At 38.5% G+C, this 19,291-nt stretch overlaps 1 protein-coding gene across 1 annotated transcript in view; it reads right to left on the bottom strand.

The window, feature by feature from the left end:
* Positions 1-385: 385 nt before the first annotated feature.
* ITGA2 (integrin subunit alpha 2) overlaps positions 386-19,291 on the bottom strand; it is a 68,510-nt gene continuing 49,604 nt past the window's right edge. Inside the window, exons 18-30 of the mRNA XM_048931308.1 lie at positions 18,640-18,750; positions 17,990-18,072; positions 17,040-17,181; positions 15,316-15,408; positions 14,197-14,273; positions 14,021-14,104; positions 11,250-11,352; positions 10,296-10,406; positions 9,703-9,807; positions 9,310-9,423; positions 7,029-7,118; positions 4,081-4,197; positions 386-3,353 (exon numbers count right to left, since the gene is read on the bottom strand). Coding sequence (XP_048787265.1) covers positions 3,264-3,353; positions 4,081-4,197; positions 7,029-7,118; positions 9,310-9,423; positions 9,703-9,807; positions 10,296-10,406; positions 11,250-11,352; positions 14,021-14,104; positions 14,197-14,273; positions 15,316-15,408; positions 17,040-17,181; positions 17,990-18,072; positions 18,640-18,750 — 1,320 coding nt within the window. The 3' untranslated portion in view covers positions 386-3,263. The remainder of the gene's footprint in view (positions 3,354-4,080; positions 4,198-7,028; positions 7,119-9,309; positions 9,424-9,702; positions 9,808-10,295; positions 10,407-11,249; positions 11,353-14,020; positions 14,105-14,196; positions 14,274-15,315; positions 15,409-17,039; positions 17,182-17,989; positions 18,073-18,639; positions 18,751-19,291) is intronic.

Raw genomic sequence — 19,291 nt, 5'->3', positions numbered from 1 at the left:
TAATACATGCTAGTTAGTAGATAAGGAAGCTGGATTTCAGTTTTCCTAAACAGCAAAATGGGGTGAATGACAGAATCTCATGCCTTAAGATTAGAAACATTTGATTCTATTTTGTGGAAATTCTAAGGTTTGTAGCCGTAAAGTATATAGACACAAAGCATGGGGCTGGCAGAATACAGTGTAATTTCAGATGCCATAGAAAATAGTCATATGCATATAGGAAGGCCTGGCGCTGGTGCAGGTTTGTATACCTCACAGAGTCATCATCTTAGGTTTTTTTGCTGTGTGCTATTGGAATAATTACATATTTGACCCATTTTATGCAGTGCTTTTTCAGTAGCGTTTCTTTTCTTTAGGGTGCTGTATAAAAATAACCGAGTCTCTGTTCAGCAGTATTCTTGTTTTTATTATTATAATGCTATTAGGCCTTCAGGTAGGCACCACAGAAATACAGTCCCTGCTCTCAGAGAGCTTACACGCTAGTTTTCAGAAGTCTGTTTCCTTATAAACTCTCTTTTCCATCTACATCTAGTCTCATGTGAAACTCCGAGTTTAGACTTGATTCTAGTACTTCCACAAGTCAGCAGCTAGATTCAATTCTAAGATCAGATATACCTTGAGATTGTTGAAAAGAGTTCCTGACTTCTCTGCTGCAAGCACAAACAGAAGCACATGCTAAAGTCCAACATTTTGAGTATTATTTCATTTGCAACATGCTATTTTTTTTAAAAAAAGTAAAACTAAAAAATCCATAATACAAAATATACATAATATTTCCAGCATTATTTGTGGCTGTGCCAACTTAACTTAAAAGTGCAGTAAAGTAACCCATAACAAAAACTGAACTAGCCAAGTATTAATTATAAAAGAAAAATAAAACTAGTAACTTGAAGTGGTTAGGATAGAAAACCTTACACATTGCTATGCCTTCCCTTTATTTCAGGGAAAGTATTCCCAGGATTGAGAGTACTCCTGTTGTCTGGGACAAAATAAAACCTAGTGTAGACTGGTGAGCAGAATTGTTGCTGTCTATGAACTGTTAAATAACCAAGACGTTGGGTGTCAGATATTGACCTGTATTTCACACCTGTGGTTGAAGAAGTAAGTCTGGCTCACTGCCTACATCCTTTCCTGTATGGCAGCATGAGAAATGACAGATGCTACAGTCTGCTTTGTTGTGAAATTCCTCCTATGGCCTTGATTATATGACCCTCGCACATGTAGGTGTAGGATTTTGTTTTCTTCCTTACAACTTTATACAGTGATTGAGACAGACAAATTTTTATCTTTACTTTTAGAGCATTCGCTTGCAGGGTTCATAACTATAAGTCAGGACCACATTCTTTAGGTTTGAACAATTGCTTTTTAAAAAAAAATTAAAATAATTGGTTTGGTCACAAACTCAGCTAATGGCAATAATCTTGTCTGACAGTCAAGATCAGAATCCAGATTGTTTTTCAGAATGTTAAAAAAAACCTGAACAAATGTATAACCTTCAATTGATACAAAATAAATCCAAAACGCATACAATTATAGTGAGAACAATCCAGCTGTCACTGCAAATGAAGCTGTTATTTGCCAAAGAGATAATTGTCTCATGACTGATTAATCTTTAGTGATTTAAAAAAAAGACTGAATAAAATTTCCAAACACACTCAAATGTAATTTTTTAAACATCCCACAGAAAATAATTCTAGAAGTGCCTAACTGTATTCACAAACTAGTTTTTGGGGAAAGAAAACGTAACTTCAGGTCCTGTATCGGTTAGGCACATTTGAATGTTTTACTCTTCAAGTAAATCACATCAAATCAGAAACAATCTTAGTTATGTGGCAGCATCCATAAAGACAACACATGTGTCTTCTGTCACAACTGCACTTAAGTAACCACCAGCTATGAAAGTGAAAGGCAGACAGAAGGCCAAATCCCCTGACTGTTACCAGTCTTACAGGGCCTTCTGACTTATCTATCATTAAAACTGGGCAGCACATGATAAATTTGAGGTGTGTAGCTTACACAAAGACCCAACTGTGCTCAGAGTTCCTGCAGAGCTTTACAGTACTTTATTATGTAAAATACAAGCTAATTTCCTCAAGACATGAAGACAAAGAACCAAATAAAAAAAAGACAGGTATGTAGGTCACACTGAACTTTGGTCTCCTGGAGGGCACAGAGATACTTAAAAAAGCAAGTGCAATGTGTAATTTATCACAGAATCACCAAGGTTGGAAAAGACCTACAAGATCTTCTCCGTCTTCTGTCCTAACATGTGCATACGACCTCAGTCATATCCCCTTTAGCTCAACTCATGCACTTACTATTGCAAAATCTTCCAGTACAGAATTAAGGGCAAGATTTTGACTCTGTTCTCTATTTATGCCAAAGCTAAACTGATGTCAGGTGGCCTGCGCACATAAAGCCCAGCGTAACAGTATTGGTAGTTCTTCTCCAGATGAAATTTGAAAGCCAGTCATAACATGACAAAGAACATGGTGTAAGTGATTATGAAATTCTTATTTTCTTCTCAGAGACAGCATTCAGAAGGCAGTTACATGTATCATTTGGCAGTATTTTCCAAAAACAGTATACTTCAATAATTTGTGACCTTAGTGCAAGGAAATGCTGACCTTTTGGAACAGTATGCCCATCCAGTTGCCCTGTAGCACACAGATACATGTCTTCTTACATAGTTCTCACTTCATAGATTAGTTAAGACAAAGGTTTCCTTGTATGAATTTGTGTAAAACAATAAGGATGGAGCTAGTCAATGAAAAAATGAATTTTTTTCTCCCAGTCTGGAAGCAGTATTCACCACACATTCATCATCAACGTAATAGAAAGTGTCCTTTACACATATGGTACTTGTCAACTGAATTACGAACTGATGCTGTTCAACAATAATCTGAAATAAATTGTTCTGTTTCACTCTGCAGTGGATCAGGAGAAGTGTTGCTGGCACAATACGTTACTGTAAACTCCGGACCTGCCAGTTCTAAGGGCTAAGTTTGTTTGAAAGGCAAAAATATACAAGAAAAGGCACTATAAATCACTTTTGAAAAAACAAAACCAACAAACTGTCCTGCAGTTACTCTTATAATAGAGCAGAATCTGTAAAATATTTTCATCTATAAAAAAAACACCAACACTTTAATTAAAAATGTTTAAATGTTATTAAGCTTTAAGGCACTCCAGCTGAAGAACAGATTGGATCACAATTTCTATTGGTGGCTCAGATCTTCTCTCTTTATCCACATAATACATCTTCAGTCTTTGTCTTTTGTGAGTTCTGTAATTTCATCGATATCTTCTATATCCTGTGTCATTTTTTCATACTGTCTCTTGAAGAAGCCAAACTGTGAGGAGTATGGATATAACACCACATTACAGTCAGTCATCAGTACTTATATTTCTAGGTTAAGCTAAATACTATGATGGAAGAAATGCATGATATGTGCATGCACACACATCATGGAGTGTTTGATTTGTAGATGATTCCTAACTGTAGAGAAGCTGGACCTTAAATTTCCTGCCTGGGGCAACAAATGCCAAAATAGTAGTGCTGAACAGCCAGTCTCCCTGCCAAGATAAAGGGATATCTAGGCTGTCTTGGTGTGCCAGGGTCCCCCAAGAACTAATGCTCTGGCATGAACAAAAGATTTTCCTTTCCTCTTATCAAGGTATCCTTTGTAAACCACTTTTTGCTGTCACCCTTCTCTGTTCTTTTTGCCTGTTCAGCATATATTCTGTCCTTGCTTCTTTTCCCCAGACTTGCTCACTGAAAATACGGTTGGTGAACTGTGGAGGGAGACAGGGAGAGGGACAAAAATGCTGCTGCTCTCATTTTAAGGAACTGGCAGCACATTTATCATTTTCACATTGCCCGTGTCTATGGTGATTCACTTCAGCATTTTGATTTTAAAAGCTCCCATCAAGAGTGGAAAGCCAATGCAGTATTATTCTTGTTACTAAACTGCGTATGCAGTTTTGTTCAGCGCTAATAAAGAGAGGTTCCAAAGAAAACAGCCCACATGTACTTATCCTTTTCTGCTTTTCTTTTTAAGAATATAAACACCTACTTACTTTCCATAAAACAGCAACCAGTACTAACAGCAAGAGGAGTCCAGCCAATATACTGCCAATCACAACACCAATTGGTATCTCAGCTTTCTCATCCGGCTTTATTATTGTAACTGGGATCTGAAAGCAGAGAGATGTGGTAGGGGTTAACATTTTCACAGCATGTAAAGCAGGATTTGTAAACCAGGTACTTATTAAGGATAGCTGTAGTGCACGCATGCCAAGATCAGTGACTGGAGCACACCAGACAATGGCAACCTTTTCACTGGGGTCCACAGGCACCTGCCTGCACCACAGTAGCACTGGACAGTCGAAGATTAGGAACTCTCATCATTCTTAGCCATATACAACAGGCACAGAAACAATCTCTTCATGTCAGCTTTCTGTCTTTTTGGTAACGAGGGTGCTTTCAAAGTTATTCCCAGAGCGTGGACACCCTGCTACTACGTAAACCACAGATACTGACATGCAGGCTGGGAATAGCTGTGCATACAACCCCGTCTACTCAAAACAGATTTCATCTGCATCAGCTAGAGAAGGACTACTTCCAACTGAGTTTTCAGACTCCATTCTCTGTAGTGGGCAGCCATTAGAAACAATATTAATTGTTAGATCTTCTGGTATTAATCTGTGTTCTCCTGAGTTAGCTTCAAGAACTTGCAGTAAGACATAGGGGTCAAACAGAAGCCTCTAAGACATCTGTGCATCCCAAGAAATACCAGAGAGCTCGCAGGATAGCATACAATGTCTGGAAGTTCATTTTCAGGTGATACCCTATCTAGTTGGATTGCATATGACCAGCTATCTAGTTTCACATAATGTAGCGGCACAAGGAGATACTGCTGTAATATTTATGAACTGTCAAATCTTTGGAATGACGTGCGTTTAGCATGAAGATTTTTTTTTTCTTTCCTTCCTGAAACATGATAAAAGAAGTCATGTCAGTTTACTTTCTCAGGGTTGCTTGCTCAGTGCATTTGTCTGGGGTAATTTAATCTTAAGCTTTCCGGGAAACTTGCACTGAGCTGACATCTCAGTGATTTAAGTCATTTCTGCTGGAAAGCTCTACTGTTGTGTTAGGTGTGGCCCTATGTATTCATTTCACTGAGGCAGGCTGGCTTTATGTATTCTCTAACAGAGTAGCTGTAATGATGATTATAGCAGGTTAACATTCTGTCCTCCAGCTGGCAGTACTTCCCAACAAGGAAAGAATCTGAAAGCTTTTACGCAAAAGTATCAAGCAGTTTCTCCACATAACATCACAAGGTGATATGAATTAATTTGACTACATAGCAATCTAACTCATCATAATTTTAAAAAGCCAGTCTCATTTCTACATGCAGTCTGTCTGGTTAGAATTCACCTCATCTATTGCTGTACCTACAGAATAGCCATTGGTTTCCCATGGAAAAAGATTGGCCTTGTTTTAGGACATCATTCACCTTACCTATTTCTAGCAATCACCTTTAAGATGTAATTAACTGCATCACAAATATACCTATTCTTTCCACTGATAAGAGTTAATAGAAGTGCTAACTGTTGTATGGATTTTTAATGTAGATACTAAGTTAGACGAATCCTACCACTCTAGCTGCTTTTCTAAAATAACAGTATAAGTTGGAAACAAACTCAGATTGCCACTGCACGGTCCCATTCCAAAGAAAGAGTGAAGGGACAGAGAGTGGCCATCACTTCTGGCCTGCCATGCTATGTGACCAGTTCTTGACGCTGGCTCCAACACTGAGGTGGCAAAGGGAATTGTCCTAGAAGAGTATATGGTCCACTGCCCTTTACCAGCTGGCACATTTGCCAAGTCTTCTCACAGGGCAAGAACCTATTAAGTAAAGATGGGACTAAACTTCACCAGAACATAATGTGGATAACTTTCATGGTCTGCTCATCCACTGTGTCAGAGCAGTAAGAGTCTCAGGGGCAGATATTTCAATGGTTGGCTGAAAAAACTACCTTTTGTGTGTCAACTGACTTAAACAAGAATCACTGCAATAGGTACATTCTGAAATCACTGACAATGATGCTGGAAATGCAAATTTGGTATCATTATGTTCCAGCTGTACAAGAATACACAGTCAAATGTAATCTATGAACTAGCTAAAAAGCCTGTACAATAAGTGGAATATTTGTACTGTATGTTAATGGGTTTCACCTTTTGGCAGAAATACTATGTCACAAAACAGAGATTCCCAGCAGACTTCAAATATAGGTAATGTAATTTTTCTGCAAAACCATGGCATTACTTACAGATCTATACATATTTTTCCCTTCTTCAGGGATTTGAGGCTTCCTTGGTTATAAAAAGATCTGTTTAGAGGTTCTCTGCAAAAACTGAATTATCCATGAGAAAATAATGACAAAAATAGTACTGAAATATGGTCTCATCATCACTTTGAGATAGGTCAATCAGTTACTGTTTTGGTACATACTTAACTGAATATTCCATTGCCTGTGAATGGACTATACCATGTTTTCTTGAAGATGTTTGACTCCCTTAACAGCTTACTTTGGTCTTCAAAGATCTGTCTGCAAACTCCAAGCCTACTACAAACCTACGTTATGACTAAAAACCAGATTTGGTAAAATGTTTCCCAGAGCTTATTTATCTACAACAATTGATTCTATTGAAGAAAGAAGTTCAGTTTGATCTCTTCATGCAGAGGAAGCTGAATGAAATTCCTAAGTCTTTAACTGCGTTTGCTGATACTTCTACAATCATTTTAAAATCTGAAGATTTTATCTCTGCTTTAGGTATTAGTCAGATGAAATTAAAATGTTTTCGTAACTTACAGAAGTTTGTATGTAGCCAAAAGGATACATCAGTTCAACATATTTATATGTCACAAGAGGTTGAAATTTGCTATGTACTTCTAAATATCACTGTAATATCATCAGTTTAACACAGTAAGAAAAAAAAATTCTAATTATCCATCACTTACAGTTAGGGTATTTTCTCCAATTATAAATAAATCAGTATTATGCACATTGATTTCTGCCTCAGCAAAGAGTTGCAATGTCTGGAAAGTGGACTGAAAGAGAAGATTAACAAAAATTATAAAGCTCTGTTGCAGGACAACTCAATTAGAGTACAGACTTTTTAAAAACTCTTGCTTTTAAATCTTCATAAGTCTTCAGAACCATAAGAAATTCACAGTATTAAGAAAATTAAAGTGATCTTTCTTTTCATTTCTCTCAAGATAGTGCATCTATGAAAGCAATTATGTAATGCTGACAATTTCTTAATTTTGTTGTTTTTATTTATTAGCAGTAAAACTGTACAACTCTCCCCCTTTTATCCTCTTTAACAGATCAAATGAAATAGAGTAAGTAAAATTGTTTTTATAGTTATTTCAAAGCTATCGCTGCTGATAGCTGGGAAGAGATGAGAAAAATATAACAGTGAAAAAGGGAGAAATCTCTCTGGCTTTTGAAAGAAATGGAAACTGGATGTTCTCTCCCTGTTTTTCCTCATGACCTCTACCCAATTCTTCTCTCTTTTTCCCCCTTTATTTTTTTCCTACCACTGTCTGTTCCTCTCCACTGCTTAAATTCTGACCTCATGTCCTCAGCTTAAACAAAGAAGACAAAAATCCAGGCCAGTTCCCATTTGAAAAGGGACCATGTGCCAGATACCACTTCCTTTGCAAAAGCATCCAGCTCAGTGCTGCTCTTATTCCCATGCCACCTCCCATGTCCTGCTAGCATGCTGGTCCCAAATTCTGCAGTGTCACCGGAGACAGCTTCTGGTTTGTAAGACTGCTTGCCAGTCATCTCAGATGCAATGAGCTCTTTGTCCTTTTGCCTCCTCAGCCTTTTCTCTGGTTCTGAAAACCCTACCACTACTGCAAGTTCAGGGATGGTGGGTTTGACACTGGGAGTGTGAGCTACTGTGATCCCACAGCCATCAGTGTGCACCGAATGGACCGCAGCATACAGCATGCCTGCACCATGGCAGGCTGTCCTGCAAACCTGAAAACTGGAAAGCTGCCCAAGTGTGTTTCAAAACACCTTCCCAATTCTTAAACACATCTTTCTTTGCTTTGTTTAGCAGGTAATGTACCAGGAAATCTTACGTCTTCATCCTGGACAAGGGTGATGATTTGCATTTTTGGATGTTTGTACGAGTATTTGCACTGAGCATTCACAGTCAAATAGAAAACAACAAATTGGGAGATGAGACGAAAACTGTCATTTTCCATCTTCCTTTCTCATCTCTGAGTGGTAAACAAATTGTTTCTAGGCACTGTCTTGTACAAGTAACAACCTTTTATCTGGGTCTCCACCTTCTGCACATCTGTCAGCACTAACAAATGCTCTTGACCCAGTCAATTTGAAAAACACCATCTTTAAACATAGGCAGATGCTTTTCTTCACATACTTGCATAAGTACATTACATTATCAGCCTGACCTTTTCCTTTTAAGAGCTGAATGGTGAAGCTGACAGCAACCCTGCTGTTAAATGTCAGTACCTGCATCATACTTGCCAGACAGGGTAATGAGACTGCGTCATGTTCTTGATGCTCTGTGCAAACCTGGGTCTCTAAGACAGCCTGGTTGGATGCCTAGCTGAGAAGCCAACATGGTCTCTTTTCAAAAGTCTGGTAATTCAAGATGATTAATGTCCTGGAGGACACATGATGATTTAAAGTGGGAAGGTCAAGGTATTATTGATGGATATTTTTAAGCATCCTGTAGTTCTTTAAGCAAGGACAGTTTCCTTGACGCCAGCTCTAATAAAAACAAAAAGTCAATTAAAAGTTTTCCACGCCTTCTGTAACAAATTAACTGGCAGAGCTAATAGGCTTTTCCTATTTTGGTGTGACTTGAAATGATCACTATGTAGCCTACGATGTTCAAAAACTAAAAGCGATATTATTTTCTAGACTATAACTACACTCTACTTTCTTATGCTGAATTTTGTGGAGCTATAGTTCCCCTTAAATTAATTTAACAGATGCAGAAAATGTTTTCTACAGCTGTGAAGATCTACATTATTGCTGCATTTTCCTAAATTATTTGCTGGAATAAAGGTTCCCAGCTCCATTATCTAGCCTTACTCCTTATTTTACTTCTTGGTTCAAGTTTTCAATTCAGACAAACACAATAACATAATATAATATTTTTAGAATTGAAAGTTCTCTTTAACAAACTTTGTAAAGCATCAAGAACTAGAAAATACTTGGGTATTGATTCATCATGAATACACCAGTGGTACTCACAACAGCAAAGGTACCGTTCCAGATTTGGGTGGACACGTTCACAAAATACTCTCCCTTCAGCACGAGGTCTTCCAGTTTGCATGTGATGGTACTGCACTTTGCATTCTTACAGTTCTTTGAGGGAAAACAGCAAGGAGAGACAACAGCATGCATTACAAATTACACTTTAAGTAATGATCCTTTAACATGTAGGTAAAGTTTTACTCTCCTATGCTCACACATTAAGTGCATGCACACTGTGAAGAACACACAGTGCTTCGTCTCTCTAAGGCAGATGCAGCATGAGAACATCACTTCTGCACAGCAGGTGAAGAATGCCATGGCCATCACAGCGATCCCCACAGGTGCAGCAGAAAATGTCAGCCATGCACCCATGTCCTGGCTCTTACTCACCAGTTCTTTCACAGCTCTGAGGTTTTCTTTCTTGAAAGATGCAGAGTAAGGTCTTTTTCCTATCTGCAGTGGATTTATCTGAACTTGACAAGTAACGCCTCTGGCCTAGGAAATGGACAGCAGAATTAAAATTGGTTTGCATGCTCTGAAGTTTACAGTCATCATAATATCATATATTCCTGATGGCATGGTTGATGTGAAATTATAGGTTGTGAATTATATAATACTGGATAATTTAGAAACCAATAGACAATCTATTTTTTAGTCTGCTCTTCTGGTAGCTTTTTTTCCTCCTAGATCATGCTGAAAATTTCGTGCTGATCAAAAAATTCCACTTTTACTGTATTCCTTTGAGGAGCTTGGAGAAGAACCTAGTTGAAGAGTTCCAGGGTGATATGAAAACTCAGCTGTGCACTGCACAGATAGATGCCAAGGACTAGACTTAGAGTACTGCTGATGGTTGTGATCCTCCCCCACACCTTCCCATCTGTGACTAAGAGACAGGAAGCAATCACAGCCACACTATGAAGGCTGATGTACACAGTGCTGGCTAACTCTCAAAACATGGCAGCTTATATGGCTCAGTTCTTCACCTGATCTGTATCAACTGCAGTTATGTACATCAGTGGGTTGTCTTTGCTGGTTAATTCTGGAAGATGGATTTTCACAGATGCCATCTTCACTGGAATACTCCCTGTTGTTACCTGCAAAACAAATAACTCATAATTAATTCAGGAAGCGATACTTACATATACATAAATTATTTGGTATATCAAAAGAAAACCAAAACAGGGATAATTAAGATATAGAACAGGATTCCTTTTGCATCAGTACTTTTATGTTGGTAAATTTAATAGGGTAAATAATGACAATATGCCCTAATGGAAAGTGTACTATGCTGTACGCCTTCAGAGTACAGTATATACAGCATAGCTTTGGGTACCAGTCTGTTTCCTTAGCAAAGCTCTTATTAACTGGGTGAGATATTTTTTTGAAAAGCAAATATTCTACTACAGCCAATAAGCCTTAACAACAGCAGTTACAGGAATGTAAATGGAACATAATTTAAGTTTCTTCCACATTGCATATTTGGATCTAGGGTTTTTTTGAGGTATGTAATAGATGTTGTGATCTGGCAAGTCCTTGCATCTGGTTTGAACACTTAACCCTCACCAAACTTAAATTTCAGAGTCCAAGCCTGCAAAGACTTATTTTCCTTTGTCAAGTGAATAGAAGACAAATAAGCTCTGTGAACAAATAGTATAAATTGGACTGAAGTTAAGCATTAACCATCTTCCAAAAACATAAACAATGCAGGACAAATCCCTCCCCAGCCTACTCATGCATTAAGTGCAAATTTCATTCTTGACCTCATAAGACTGTAAGCATTTATCCTCCAGCTATTTGCCATTTTTTTTCCTATTTGACTGATTCAAAAGCATCAAAATCAGACAGTGAAACAGAACTGTTTTTTCAACTGTGTTTTCGGTCCCATATAAGAGGAGCTAAAGTGGCTTTACAAACCAGAAACAGAAACATTTACTAACCTTCACTGAAAAGTTGAATGTGGGGCCAATATCTTCAAAATTATTCACAGTGGAAGGAATGTTATGACCAGAGTATACTTCATAGAAGTTGATGTTGGCAAGCCTAGGTAGCAACCACAAAACAATACATTACAGCTGGCAGCTACTTTGAAAACATAAGCAACTGAATCTGCTTTGGTTTGTTTTAAGTTTGTGGGATGGGTCAAAAGTATAATGAGAAGAAAAATCAGTCACTTGTACTGGTCTTTGAATTTTACAAATTTGTTTATGAAAAGAAGGGCTATACTGAAGCCCAAAGCCAAGAAAGCATGTGGAGCCAGCAGTGCAGCATCAGATGTGGCCTCTGCTCAGCCTCCTGCACCCTACAGTGCTTTTGGCACTGTACTGCAGGCTCCTCTCCCAAGAACAAGTGCTACTTTTGGCCCTAACGTGCTCTGTTCCACGTGGGTTTATTTCCTCACGGTCTGGGTGTGCACACACAGCACCCTGCAAATGTGCATGACACATTCTTACACTACTCTGGGACACTTCTTTTTTTCATTCAGAATTCCCAGAAGAACATGAAGGTGATGCAGCCCAACATATCAAGCATGAAATGATGGGTGTCTGATGGAAGAACATGGTGGGAGGGCTTGTGGATGTTTCAGGGGTTCAATTAGGTGGGACCACGCTCAAAGACAAAAAAAGCATCCCTATGTAAGTAATTGCTTCCGTGTGCTCCTGGGGAGCAGCTCTTCTGCTGAAACATCTCAGAATTTTATAGTCTTCATCCTAGAGAGGAGTTACTCAAGCAGTTAAAAAAGTAGAATCTGGGAAGTGAGATGGCAAGAAGCAGAGGCCATCGTGACTCCTTCCAGCAGCTCTGTGTAGCACAAACTGCAAATCCCTTCTGTTCAGCAGGGCAGCTCTATCCATTTAATCTGGGTAACATCTGTGCATACAATGCCAAATTAACATGTACAGTCTCAAAGAGGCACTTCCTGATGAGGTGCTCTTCCAGGGATCCTCTGTGATCCTCCATGCTTTTTCCCATGAGGCCTTTCCCTGCAGGGCAACAGGACAACAACTCGCAGGACAATCCATGTGGAGCTCTTTCTCTTTCTTATTGCTCGAATCTCCAATTCTTCTAGTTTGAAAGTATCAACTTCCTGTTCTTGCAGTTGTCACTGATAAGATTGATTCCCACCTCTGAAAACTCAGAAGATTTTTTACCAGAAAGGATGCCCTTCAGCGAGATGACTTTTTTCCCTCAGTTCTTATTTAAAAAGTTACTTGCTAAAAATTACCTTTCAGAGGAGGAAATTATTTCCATATTGATATTTGCTAAGAGTTACTAAATCCAAGAGAAGCATTTAAAGTTGTACACTGCCTTAATGTGTACTTCCTTCAGTTCTTTTAAGCTGGTTCATCTCCAAGAATAACTGAAAAACTTTTCTGACTAGAGATTTCTTCATGCACTTGCATAGGCAATTACCTTTTCTGATACTTCAGGAGATGCAGGTGAATTTGAAATCCTATTTTTCCTTGGGCAACTCTTCTATAAGCTTTCTGTCTGTTTTTGTGGGTTTTTTGTTTGTTTTTTTTTGTTTTTCTGTAATTATTTCTCAGATAAAATAAATTTGCTGAATCAACTTTGCACCATCTGAAATTCCTACTGACTTAGTCCTTAATTTGGTGTGATAGCTACCTACTCAAATCTTTCTGTAGCCTTTGTGCTCCTGCCAACTTGAGTAACAAACACTCTTCTCCTGTGACTTTCCCAGGGAGCTGAAAGAACTTGCATTGCTGGTCTAAATACATGCTTTTCAGCAACTACAAAAATCGGAAAAATTCTGTCATACTCTAGACCTGGTGGACCCAACTGTGTTGAGCCCAGGGCCTTAGAACAATGAAACTGCAATTGCAATGCAGTTCATTAAAATAAGCTTCTTGCTATGATCCAGATTCAAGGTCAGGTCACTGCATGAATCTCTTGTGTTATGTGTCATGGTGGCTTTGGAATATTCATTTCCTAAATTCATCATTGCTGTGCATTTTTAAACAGCTTTCTTACTTTCGTATTTCTGTCACTGTTTGAATAACTACCATTTGTTTTCTACCATTTTATGTTTATTGATTTTGGAATGCTTTGGGATGCAAAAGCATTTTTTTCCACCATTAGTTTGTGACCATGTATAGCTCCACAAATTTTATCTGAAAATTCAGCAGCTGGGAAAGATAACCTTTCTTTGATGAAAGTAAAATAGCATATCTTAAACTGTGAGTCAAAAGAGTATATTTTCATTTCATTTTCAATTTCAGTTAAACTTTAACTGGAATTATTCTTGTTGCAACATTATCAGACTAACTACTGTTTCAGTGCATCCCAAATCACTAAATGTTCACAGGGCTGAAAGAAGAGGTTTCAAAGGCTTGAAGTCAAGATCAGTCTTACGGGGACTTTTGTCTCTCTCTCTCTCCTCCTGACTAACTAGCTCTACTCACAATCTGCATTTCTCAGGATACCGTGTCTGACACACACCAATCTCAGTTGCCTCCCAAGTTGAGGGACAGGCTCATGATCCTAACCCTGGGCATGTGGAGAGAGGACGTGCTGCTCCTGCTGCCACGATAGTTAGGGTGGGAGCAGAAAGAAAAGCCAAGGGAATTTCTTGTGACTTCCGTAAGAACAGAACAAAGTTTCAGTATACTTTCAGTGGTCTTTCAAGACTGTTTCTATATTTTAATGCCTTTGAAAAAATGACAGCGACTCCTTCCATTATTCAGCATACCTTGTGAAGTGAATTTCTGCATCATACCGCAAAGGAATTGACAAGCTGATCTGGTTGTCCAGTTCTTGCTCTTCTTTACTTTCACTGTTCATCAAAATAGATTTTGATCAGGTGTTTTCATATTATTTTGTACAAATGTCCTACTAACACATAATTTGCTTTATAAAACACTTTACCTCAACGCATGAAAACTTAGAACTGCCATATTCTGAAGATTCTTCAGGTTAAAATCAAAACTAATATCAAAAGACACCTATGGAAGAAACAAGGAGCACAGAGTAAATGAGTCGATGATACAACACCAAGAGAACTTAAAGGTTGCAACATTATTATTCATATGTACAAACATCACCCTCTGTAACCGATTTCTCCTGTTTCTGTGTAATATTTCAAAAATCTCTTAATCCTTCAGAACTGCATTTTCCTTTCTTTCATGCACAAGTCAACTCTGTTATGTAAACATTAGCTATCTGTATTTTTAAAAGATGTGTAACTTGCTTCAGGCTGCAACTACAGGTCTTTAGATTGCTTTAGTTACTTATTTTTACATGTTTAAACACCAGCACTCACACAGCCTTTTCCGTTTCTCTTCCAGTCATTCCAACAGGTCTGCTTTGACCAATGCAATTAGCAATTAAAAAAACCCTTAATGTTATGCATCTGATGGGATTTCTTTGGCTTTGCAGAATATCATGTTTATATTACTTCTGGAAAGTCTCTTATTCCTCCAAGTGACTGTGCTAAAGGCTGGAAGCCTACTTCTGTTCTGCCTCAGGAATAAGAGATTAAGTTCCATAAAACCAGGGATATCCTGAAATTTATGGCATAAATGAGAAAAAGGATACATGATCTATCCTCAGGCTCTCCTCTCCTCTCCCTCTCCTCAGCACCACTTCCTTGCAGAGCTGAGCTGGAGCAGCTGCCCAGGTTTGCTCAGCAGTGAGGGTTTGATGCACTGCACAGAGCCCCCAGCAGGCTGCACGTTGCACCTGGCTGCTCATCTCTTGTCTTCTCCCCAGCCTCACTCTACATGGGTTACAAAGCTACAGAGGCATTTGGATTGTAGGGGCACAGAGAAGTGTGCTTTAGAGCATTTTTTTCCTTTAATCTAGTACTCTGGTCATCACAGTTTAGGCTCCGAGTTGCTTCTTTTAGTGCCTCTGAAATCCAAGGGGAAGTTACCTATTGCCAGCCCTAAAATCTTCAACAACAGTGTATGCCGTTTTAGGGGAAAACAAAAACAACAAAAATGCTTTGGTACGTCAGTTGAGGTTATTCAATTGTGCTAGCTGTACCTGTTGTCCTGTTCGGAAAACAGGATAGCTTATCTGGCAGATGACTGTAGTTTGAGATGTTCCTGTCTGACATGAGACTTCAGTCCCATCGCTCTGCAGGGGAAACAGAAAAGTCATCTTAATAGCAGTTTCTAATAAAAGACAGGAAATTCCCAGCCTGCCTCTTCCACATGAGCTGTATTACAGTAAGAAGCAGTACCAGAGGTGTTATAGCAATAATTCCTAGAGATGAGATGGATGGGAATTATAGGTAGGGCTGGGAGTGAGGCAGGAGAATGGCTGAATAAGGTTTGATGCTATGTAATTTCTCTGGACTCTAATGATCTTACGGAAACTTCATGCTGGACTTGAAAGAAAGAATAATGACCATAGTGTATAGGCCACCTACTTCATTAACACTTACTGTGCTTTTTATAATATTGCTGCAGAACTTCTACAGTAATATTTGCATGGCCTGAGAGACAGTTAAGTACTCTCACCATAGAAATTAGTGCGTGGAAGAGAAATCGTATCATATTTTTTGTAGGAAAGTCTACAGTACTTAAGAGTTTATTTATTACTCTTATAATTATTTATTTATTTATGTATTATATTATTACTATTATTATATTATTTAGCATGTCAGCATCTCACATCAAAGGAAAGACAAACTCATAGACTATGGGCAGTTATCATCATGCTGAAGATAATAAAATGTACTGTTTTTTGTAAAACACATCCCTACCACATACTTACCATTCATGATTTATATTCTGAAAAGAATATAATCTTTGAACAAATAGCTTATAATATTTCAGCTTTGAAAAAGGCATGTTTTTTTGGGGAAAAAACTTCACTTGCAGGCTGGAATACTTCTAAACAAATGAGCTTTTAAAGTGGAAGAAAAGCCTAGCTCCAGTGTGGTCCTTTGGTATGAATGGAGTAATTTTGCTGTGCAACAGGATGGGGAGGTAGAGGGGCACACTCAGCACAGTATGGAGTCCCTCTGCCAATTCATTGTTCCAGAAAATGTGGCTCTTGGACAGTGATGAATGCTCCTATCCCTTCATTACTGCTCTGGATTTCACCCCTCGTATTATCACGCATTTCGCCAGTAGCAGTCTAACGCATAGGCCAAGCACTGAAGTCTGGATTTTATCCTACATGAATTGTTTTGGAGAAACAGTTCACTTTAAAGATCTACTGTATTCCCTAAAATAGTCTGTAAATTCCTTTATTTTCCCTTCTAAGACCAAATCTGTTAGAATAGCTTCTGCTATAGCAATCATTTCAGTCTGATTAACTGTCTATAGCTGGAATATGTGGTGCTGGCAGTGAAACCTCTTCTAGATCCAAAGTCTTGACTTTAAAGTTGCATCTGTGCCACATGCTTTATCAAATATGAATTCCCAGCAACTGTACTCAGGCATGTTTTTGGGAGTCAAGCACGAGATGTGACTGCCAAAGCCTAAAGTGAGGAAAAGATGACTTGAAATACTGACGTGAGGTCAAACTCAACAGGTTGCCAACTTTTATGCTGAGTTGGCAGTGTTTCTCCTTGACCTATATAAAACTGATACGCTGAAGGGAATAATTCTGGTAGCCAAGAAAATAAACTGAGAGAAAGATTTGCACACACATTCTCCTTTCTTGGGACAGACACTAATAGACAGAAAAATACACTTTTTGGAGTAGCTGGAAAATCGGCAGCAGTAACAGAAACAGTGAAGATGGGTACCACGTACCGGTAAGGAAGAAGAAGCAAAAAACAAGTTGTCTGAAAACGTGGCCTGGATTCTGGTGTTGTATGCATTTTCTTTTTTATTTTTCAATTTCATGTTGAATGTTAGTCTTTTGTTTTTGCTGCTGACAATGAACTGCTGTTTGCTGTTGGAAAATGAAGTTCAATGTTGTAAACAGAGGTAATAGAACAGCTGTGGATCATGAAACTGTATCGTACTGTGTTGCCTCTAGCCAAGAAAGAATAACAAGCACAGCAAGACATTTCCTATTTTCTATTCATATAAATCTTCTGCTTTCTAAACCCTGTGACATGAGAAACTCTGTGATGATGTTTTTCAGAACCAACTGGAATTAATGTCATTGTTAAGTGCAGAACTGATCGTGTACAGTCAGTCACTTTGCTGAACTTTCACAGTTTCCACCATTCTGGGAAAGGTGAGCAGAGAATGGGCAGCTGAGTCAGACAGCAGCTTCAGGAGGAGGCAGTTTTGTCTGCATACTGTAAATGTACATGTGTCTGCATATGGATTTAGAGTACATGCTTATACGCTATCTCCTCATCCCAGCAGCACAGCCTGATGCAGGAACCTCTCTGTTCCTCGCAGGAGGGTCTGAGACTGCTGCTGCAGCTGCTTTCCCAGAGCACTTCTTCTGACACAGTCTTCTGAGTTTTCAGTGTTTACTCATTCATACGGTACAAAAAATTAGTTTTGTCTACACTTATAAGAATCCTGCTTCTGTATCTCTGTTCATATCGCACCCCTTTTTCCTTGGCTAGTTATTTAGACAGAAATGCTATTATTTTCTTTTTTTTTTTCCTCTGCTATTTCTAAATAGATTTTGCACTGAAATGGTATTCTTATTTAGAAATTCATTCAGAGCCTAAAGGTAAGCCAATCCATGAAATCCACTAGGAAAATGTCTCCACCAATCCCATTTGTTGAGGTCTTACCTATCATCTCCCTTCTGCTGTACATTCAGAACAAGATCACAGATACAAAGCTCATCTTCACCACAATCTTTAATAAAAGGAATCTGCCAAAAACAAATAAACAAATAAATAAATCCTGAATGACAGTGTTTTACTTTAAAATTATCTAGGGACAGTAGAGTCTTAAACACTTTATAGGGAAAGAACATCACTTCAAAGCACGTTAAGAATTCTGACAGATGGAAAAGCTATCCTGAGAAGCATGTTACTACACATCAGCTGATCCATAAGAACAATGCAGGCAGAGTGTTGCTAGCCTACACCAATCATATAATCTGAAGGAATCTACATTTCCCAGTTACTCCTTTATTGTAGGCTAAACTGACTAAGACTTCACAGTACAATGCAATAGAAATTCACATGTACAGTGACTTGGCTCTACCAAGATGCTTGTTATGCCACGGTGTCTGTTGTGTGCTTGTAGATGAGCAAAGATTATGTTATCAAGGTATAAAGCAACAGGGAGAATATGTGCAGGTGCCTGCTTTCAGTCCAGTGACTTAACTAGAGTACGAGTTTTTACCTGCGTGCAGTTCCTTAGTGATTTTGTAGGTCATGTTAGGCACAAGTGTATAGCAATGCATCGTCCAACAGTGAGATTGTGTACTTACACTGTAGGCCACAGATGCAGGAGAAGATGTATCAAGTACAGGGCTGGTGCCAGGATTTGCTAGGCCAATGTCAATGCGCACATTAAGGGAATTGACTGCATCAGAAGGTTCCTGTAAAACACAGATGGTAGCTCTCAGCACAGCAAATAACATAAAAATGGTAATTCTGTTGTAAATTTATAATGCATAGTAAAACAATACTTTCTCTAAACATGAAGTAACAATGTAAAACTCCATTTATTTACCAAAATACTTCTGTGAGATTGCCTGGTGTGGTATCCTCTTGCTAAACAGCTTTTATTTTCATTTCTGTGATAAAACTCCTTTTGCAAGTATTCCAAAAGACTCTGTTCATCACATGCATGTATAGACTTTGCATCTGCAGAAGCTAACCATTAAAAGCCAACAGCAGGTGACTTTCCTTCTCAAACTGCTGCAGGAATCAAATTCCTATTCCAGTCTGCGTAGGCAGCAATAAAACACTATATGCCTTGTATCTCTTTAGTTTCTTTGTTCTGGGTGGATACTCTCCTAACTCATGGTTCCAAGATGACAATAAATGTGATCAACAAGTCAAAAATATTTTCCCTCACTGAATTTGGGTATACAATAAATAAAAGAAGGAAGAATAAGAAGGAGGGATGTGAAAACA

Source organism: Lagopus muta, chromosome Z (genome assembly GCF_023343835.1).
Source record: "Lagopus muta isolate bLagMut1 chromosome Z, bLagMut1 primary, whole genome shotgun sequence".
In the NCBI taxonomy this organism is placed as follows: domain Eukaryota; kingdom Metazoa; phylum Chordata; class Aves; order Galliformes; family Phasianidae; genus Lagopus; species Lagopus muta.
The sequence above is the reverse complement of the archived record's forward strand: the minus strand, read 5'-3'. Positions and strand labels throughout refer to the sequence as shown.